The 7,564-nt window shown below is 57.1% G+C and overlaps 1 protein-coding gene across 2 annotated transcripts; it reads right to left on the reverse strand.

The window, feature by feature from the left end:
* Positions 1-503: 503 nt before the first annotated feature.
* On the reverse strand, positions 504-7,515 carry DDX49 (DEAD-box helicase 49). 2 transcript variants are annotated; one of them, XM_036893119.2, is made up of 14 exons: positions 7,337-7,515; positions 6,400-6,523; positions 5,344-5,429; positions 5,134-5,255; positions 4,660-4,847; positions 4,399-4,539; positions 3,581-3,656; positions 3,225-3,301; positions 2,957-3,054; positions 1,819-1,893; positions 1,618-1,691; positions 1,106-1,258; positions 949-1,020; positions 504-864 (listed from the first exon to the last, which is right to left on the reverse strand). In XM_036893119.2, exons 1-14 carry the CDS (start codon positions 7,449-7,451, stop codon positions 688-690), a joined length of 1,578 nt encoding a protein of 525 aa, XP_036749014.1. In that variant the 5' UTR covers positions 7,452-7,515; the 3' UTR covers positions 504-687. The 2 variants fall into 2 exon arrangements, with proteins under 2 accessions (XP_036749014.1, XP_036749031.1); XM_036893136.2 differs by lacking the exon at positions 1,618-1,691 and having other exon boundaries at positions 1,106-1,194; positions 7,337-7,509.
* Between the last annotated feature and the right edge of the window lie 49 nt (positions 7,516-7,564).

The raw sequence follows: 7,564 nt of genomic DNA on the forward strand, positions 1-7,564 counted from the left end.
GCATAAGGTTTTGTAAACCACCTGAAGGTGAAGAGCAAGTTTCAGAGCCTGAGGGGTATGCCCAGGCCATGCAGCCTGGAGCCTGGTTTTGCCCAGCACAGATGCCCCTTAGCCCCCAGGGCCTATTTAGCTCATGGCCCCTGGCTAAGCCCCCACTTCACTCTGACCACAAACCCCATATTAGAACAGGTAGGCAGGCGAGGAAGCCCCTAGAAGCCAGCAGTGTTCTGGCATGGCAGTTCCCTCACTCATCCCTGCCGCTGCATTTGGGCAGTGGTGCAGTTCATGCCCATTTTCTGGGTGAAGAAACTGAGGTCCACAGGGGGTTCACCAACCCAGGGTCACCTGGCCAGGATGGCCAGCACTGCAGTTCAAAGTTTGGGTCTGACCTGACAGCAATGGAGAGTTAAGGGTGGGGCAGGGGTGACGCGCTCTGGAGAACTTGAGCACAGGAGGCCAAACTCTTGTCACCTGTCCCTGCACGAAGAGCCAGACCAGGGAAGTCGAAAGAGCCATTTATCGAGCACCTCCTGACAAGCTGCTCTCCACACAATGTACATGTCCACGGGCTCCACTGAGGGGGCCTGAGCAGGTCAGGCGGAGGGTGCTGCCTCTAGGGAGAACCCCTCTGACCTCAGCTCTCCTTAGGCCGGGGGACTGGGAGCCAGCTGGAGCTCAAGCCCGGCCCTAGGTGGGTGCTGGGGCCGGGTGGTCCTCACGCTGGGCCCTGGGCCGACACCCCCTGCGGCCAGCCCCACCGGCCTTCTGCCGCTGCAGAGCCTGCTCTACCTTTTCCTTGAAGCGCCGGTTCTTCTGCTTGATTTTGGCCAGCTCGGCCTTGCGCTTGGCCTCCAGGTCAGGGTCCTGGCATGGGAAAGGACCAGGAAGTGGATGAGCTGGTCATGCCCCTGGGGAACCTGTCCCGACACCTACCAGCTCAGCCCTCACCTTTCCCTCCAGGATCAGCTGCTTCCGCTTATTGATTTCCTTCTTTTCATCAAAGTTGGCTGCCTCCAGTTTCTAGGGGGGAAGGAAAGGCCATCACAGGGGTCCCCATCTTGGAGGGAGCACCCTGGCCCCCAAGGACCAGCTTCCTGATACTTACAATCTCGCACTCTCTCCGCACCACATTGACCTGTGTGAGAATCTGCAGCACCCCGGCCTCCTCCACTGAGAACTCGTCCAGCTTCTTCTCTGGGGGGGTGCAGGGGAGGGTGGACACGACAGGGAGAGGGTGTTCAGCCACAGAGTGAGGTCCCTGTGGGATGGGGCATGCAAGGCCAGCCAGGGTCAAGTCAGGGAAGGGTCAGGGGGGCAAGGTCACGGATTTCAGGCCTAAGAAAGGTAGAGACTGCTCCCTTTGGTTGTGTTATTAGCAGCACTATGAATTTGGAAGTATTTTTGCAAACAGTGAACTTTGAAGTCCAGATGTTTTTGAATTTTAGTACAACATGTACAGTGATTAGAGATGCCCCAGTCACCATTCTTGGTCTTGGCTACATGGGAAACCACCCAGAAGGGTTTTTAACATGCCCAGGCCTCATCCCTGGAGCCTCTTGACTCATCCACAGGGACCATCCACACACCCCAGTCTCAGAAACCAAACTCCCTTCCCACCGGATATGGCCTCCAGCTGCAGAGGGCCACTGTGGGGAGCTTGTTCTGATAACCAGACAAAAGAAACTTCGGGGCTGCATAGGAAGGAACGCGCAGTTTAAGCCTGACCATGTGAGCAGATGGGTAGGTGTCTAATGGGGCAAATGAGGGTTTCACCCAGAGCTGCCTGCCTCCCCCATCCCCTCCCATCCTGCCACTCACTGATCTGCTCCTCGATGGCATGTACCAGGTGGATGTCATACTGCGTCACCAGTGTGATGGCCTGTCCTTGGCGCCCTGCAGAAAGGACACCACAGTTACCTGCTGTGTCGGGGGCTGGGATGAGGGGCCAACAAAGGCAGGTCCTGACTGTAGGCAGCTCAGGGCACCTCTTGATTTGGGGTACAGGACAAAAGCTTGGTGAATGGGTGGTGGCAGGTGAAGGAGGCCCAGGGCATAGGGGCCTGATCTCCAGCTGGACCCCCATGTGGTGGGCGGACCTGTTCCAGGGGAACTGCGGGACTCCAGGGAGAGGCAGCTCTCCTGCCAGCTCGGCCTTACGTAGGGGCGCTGGTGATGTGGCCAATTTCCCTTTTTGGCATGGCTGCCAGCGAGCAGAGGCTGAGTTAAGACAGCAGTAAATCCTATGGGCCCAGCCCAGATCTCCATATGCCAGTCTCCCCATCCTGTTTCTGTGAGGGTGACTAGTTCTGAAGAGCACTAACCGCTGATGAGGCCCATGCCCCTCGGAGCAGCCCCACACAGCTGTCACCTTCTCGTCACCCATGATTTGAGGAGGCGGTGGGGCCCAGAGAGCTGATGTGACCTGTCCCAAAGGCAGGAGAGAGAGGCCGGGCCCTGTCTGCCCCAGAAACCACGTCTTTCTCCACTCCAGGGGTGAGACAATCTGCCCACTCCTCTGGCAGGGCTGGGGAGTAGACAGGACACCTTGGCCTCTGGCGAGGGTCACAGTGAGGAGCCGAACTTGGATGCCAAATTCTGTAGGGCAGCAGCATACACCCACTCGCTACTGGGTTTCCACTGGTACCCTGACAGATGGTAGGAACTGGGATGGGGCAGCAGAGAGCGATGGGGACTGGGGCAGTGTATGCCACCTCCCCAGGGAAAGCACACACTGCTCAGCTTACACCGCCCAGGACATACAGACGAGCCAGAGCACACCCCCACTTTGGCTTTTGAAAGGATGACTTCCCCCAGCTGAGGGTGCTGCCTCTAGTATCTTTCACCTGCAGGCCATGTATCCCCCTCCATGTCCCACCAGCTCCTGACTCTGGCTCCTCATGGTGTGGACAGGCTCAGGCAACAGGTGTCCAAAGGCTGCCCTGCCCTGTCCACTCACCTGCACGGGCCGTCCGGCCGACTCGGTGGATATAAATCTTTGGGAGCCCAGGGGTGTTGTGGTTGATGACCACCTGCACAGTGGGAATGTCCAGGCCCCTGGAGGCAAAGGTCAGTTAGTGCTGCTGTCCACATGGGGAAACAGGTTGGGACTCACCCAAAGTCGCTTAGCAGCGAAGTCACCCAACCCTTGCCTGAGGCCAGCCTGTCCCTCTGACTCCTCTGTCACCAGGGTGGCACACAGGAGGGAGTACCCTGGGGCTGCTCACCGCGAGGCCACATCTGTCGCAATGAGGATCCTGCAGATACTGGACTTGAACTTGGCCAGGGCAGCAAAGCGTTCTTTCTGCACAGGGTTGGGGAGAGAATTGGGGGGCCAGGGGTCACATAACATCTCAGCAAATGTTTGAGTGCTCACTGTGTGAAGCTTGGGGACAGGACAGGAACCAAGACAGTCCCCACCCTCAGGGGATCACAGTCCAGCAAGGGAGATGGAGATGACCAGGAGAAGGCCAGACTGAGGCAGATGGGTGGCAGGAAGAATGTTCCAGGCAGAGGGAAGAGCCCGGGCACCCGCTCCCACGCTGGCAGGCGATGGGGTTCCTAGAGCAGCCTGAGGCCGCACCTGTTTCATCATGGAATGCAGAGCCACAGTGGGGAAGTTGAATTTACGCAGCAACATGCACAGGATCTGGCAGGTCCTAGTGGGAAGGATATGCTGTCAGCCCCTCCAGCTCCAGGGTCCTGGGAAGGTACTCCTGCCCCCGCCCACCCCTAAGACTCCAAGCAGGTGGCCCTGTACAGCTGGGAAAGGAACAGCAGGGGTGTGGGGTGTCCTGCATTTGGGCAGCCTCTCTGCTGACCCCTCCCCTGGCCTAAGCCAATGAGAGTCAGCCCTACATCCAGTCTTTCCTGGTAGTCACTAAATGCTTAGGAAGTAGCAACCAGTTAGGATGTGATGCGGGCTGCCCTTCCACTCTGGCTTACACTAGAATAGCCTGTAGCTTGTTGACAATCTCCCCAAATGCTTCAGACATTTTGAAGTCCCCTGGGACTATGGACAGGCCAGCCCCAGGTGGTGGTGGTAATGCACTGTGCCTTAGTGACACCCTTAGACCACAGCAAACAGACTCTTTCATGACCTTCCCGGCCACTACAGGGGGTTCCTGGGACAGCCTGAGGCCCCAGGCCCTTCAACTAGGGGTGGGTCTGAGGAACCGCAAATTCTAGCTCTGCCTTCAGGAAGGATGACCTCAGCAAATTACTTGGCCTCTCTGAGCATCTTTGAGTAGATCCTTTGAAACCTCTGGTCTGAGCAGAGGCCCTGGGGTGCTGAGACCAGTCATGTGCCTCACTCCTGCGACCTGGGGCCACCTCTCGGCCCTCCATAAAGGGCTGTGGGAGGGGGCCTGAGGGACAAGAGGCAGGCCCACCTGTACTCACTTGCATGTGTTAGTGAAGATGATGATGGACCAGTCCTCGTGCTCATCCTGGAAGTTCTGGATTAGGTGGACCAGGTAGGCATCCTTGACCTTCTCGGGCACCAGCAGGTAGCGCTGGTCCAGTTGTTCCACTGTGCGCACCCTGGGGACCAGCAGGCCTCAGTTTCCCCTGCTGCTGAATGGGGCCAATGCCCCACCCTGCCCACAGGAAACACCCTGTCCCCACACCCCTGCTCCCCCTGGAACATGGCTGTAGACGCACGGAGCCTGAGCTTCCCAGAAGAAGGGCTGGTTAGCAGCCAGGCCTTGAAGCTCCCGGAGTGTGTCAGTCAGAGTGGCACTGAAGAGCAGCGTCTGCCTGCGGGCTGGCACAGCTGCCAGGATGGCCTCCAGGTCCACAGTGAAGTCAGTGCAGCCCTGCTCCAGGAGCCGGTCGGCCTCATCCATCACCTGCAGCACCAGTGGTGAAGTGTAGAGACAGGGGATCTGGGTGAGGGTTCAACTGGGCCACACACCCAGGCCCGGCCCACTTCCCCAAGTGCCTCCTTCCCAGCTGTGAACATGGGCCCAGGGGTCCTCTCCCTCTCGGCCTCAGAGGCCCCACCCCAAACCACTTCACTAGTACAGCCCCCTTTTGTGCCCTGAGCTGTACTCCTCCCTATTCCTATTGCTCTACTGATAGCCTAGAGGACACACATTTCCCAAATGGACCAATCAGCACCCTGTACTGACTTACCAGGAAGTGAATTTTCTTTATGCTGAAGGTACTGGAGCTGCGGAGGTGGTCAGCCAGGCGCCCTGGGGTGGCAATGACCACGTGTGGTTTCCGGGAAAGCTCAAGAGCCTGGGTCACCATGTCTGTGGGTGAAGGGTGAGAGGCGGGGCTGGGCAGGTGGTCCCAGGATGCAGGGGTCCCACACCCAGAGCTTCCCTGGGGCCCTCGTACCCATGCCGCCGACAATGATGCAGTCTTTCAGGCCCAGAGGCTTCCCCAGGACCCGGAACTGCTCTGCGATTTGGTAGGCCAGCTCCCTGTGGGGGTCAAGGGGCCAGGCTGGGTCAGACAGGGGTTGTGCACATGCCTCCCCTTCCCATCTCCACCCCTCAGGCCTCCTGATTGGCCCTCTCCTGTTCACACACCCTCTGTGGACAAACCCTCTGACACTGAGTGTTGCAGCCCCTGCCCCCTCACCAGGCTGGGACCCAGAACGCCCCATGGCTCCTCCCACCCAGTCTCACCCAAACTGGCCTCTCCTCCTCCCATGTCTTAAGCAATGGACTCACCGGTCACCAAAGGCTGAGACCTAAGGGTCAGTGCCCCCTCCACTGGGATTGGTCAGTGTCCCAGGTCTCTGCCCTTCAGCCCCCAGCACCACCCAAGCCTCTTCTCAGCCCATGTCCCTACTTCCTGTCCTCCTGTCTTGCCCTCTCCTGCTCACATGCCTGCAGAATTGACTCTAATCTTTTGCCTGGCATTCAAGCTCCTTCTCAAGCTGGCTCTAACATGCCCGGCCCCCAGCATCCCTTGTGTTCTCTGCCTTTGTCACATCTCTGCACAAATGCACTAGCAGTTTCCTCTGCCTAGACTACCTTTCCCCAAAGTTGTCCTTTGAGGGATCCTTTGTATCCTTTAAGGCACCCTTTGAATGAAGCCTCCCTATACTGTCCCCTCCCCAGGCCACACCCTCACCGCACACAGCACCTACCTTGGTAATGCCATCACAGAACTTAGCTTATCAACTGCCATATTTACCTACCTAAGAACAAGAGATGTGTATTTATTTTTTGGTCTCCAAGGCTGCTGACAGCTCCTGTCCAGCCAGTGCTTGCTTGCCCTGAGTCAAGCCCTGTGCTCAACATTTTCCACACACAATCTTGTTTAATTCTCAAGTACCCCTAAGAGGCAGGCATGATTTCTGTCCCGATTTTGCACATGGAGAAAGTGCAGCTCAGAGAGGTAAAGGCCCTTGCCTGACACCCAAGAGGCCTGTGGGGGACTCACCTGGTGGGTGTCAGGACGAGGCAGAAGATGCCATAAGGATCTTCAGACAGCTTCTGCAAGATGGGCAGGACAAACGCTGCTGTCTTCCCGCTGCCTGTCTTGGCACAGCCCAAGCAATCCCGACCTAAGTAGAGTGTCCCATCAGGCAAGGTTTACAACAGGTAACATTTAACAAGCTGTTACTATGTGTCCAACACTGGCCTATGTGCTTTACATTCCGGACATACTAACAACTTTCCATTGTGAGCAACAGACAAAGTTTAGGAGGGAGAGGCCATTATCATATGCATTTAACACAAGGGGAAACTGTGTCTCAGAGATTTGCCCAGGACACAGCCAGTGGCAGCAGACTGGACTGGAACCCACATCCATCTTACCCAAGATGCTACTAATCACTACTTCATGTTTACTCCCTCCCAGAGCATTTGAGCTTTGGGAACCCTGAATGCCCTCCTCGATCTGCAGCCTGTGATCCCTGTTGATTCCTTCACCTTTGTTTATTCAACCTCACAACTAGACTGGGCTTCCTGGAGGCATTTCTTTAAAATGGGAAACTGAGTCGAGTCATTAGAGTGTGGAGAAGAGCAGTCATGGGACTAGAATCCTAGACTTACAGTACTCTTGACAGCCTCAGTTTCCATTAGTTAAATTATGATGATAATGCAAGCCCTACTAAATTTTCCAAGTGATGTCATTCATCAAACCCTCCCTGTGTTCTGAGACTACGGAAGTTTCAGAAACTGATGCATCACTTGTGTGCGGACACACAACGAACGAATCAGTCATGGGGCCTACACGCCAACACTGCCCAGTCAGCCTGAAACCAAGGCTCGCCCGTAACGCCCTGGGCTTCCCGTCGCCAGGCAGGATCGGCGTGGGCAAAGGCTGCGGTTAAAGAAGGGGACGCCTTCTGGGGAAGAGGCGGGGCTACACTCACCCTCCAGGATGGCGGGGATACATCCCAGCTGTACGGGCGTGGGCTGCTTCAAACCCAGCTGCCGACATTGTTCCACCAGCCACGATGACAGCCCGAGCTCCGCGAACCCGGCCATCCTCACCGTCAGCCTCGTGCGAGCCCCGGTGTGAGCGGCGCTTCCGACGCGCGTTGACGACGTCACGAAAGACCCTCCACTTATTGGATCCGCCTCCTGCATGGTCCCATCCT

Source organism: Manis pentadactyla, chromosome 12 (assembly GCF_030020395.1).
Source record: "Manis pentadactyla isolate mManPen7 chromosome 12, mManPen7.hap1, whole genome shotgun sequence".
NCBI lineage: Eukaryota > Metazoa > Chordata > Mammalia > Pholidota > Manidae > Manis > Manis pentadactyla.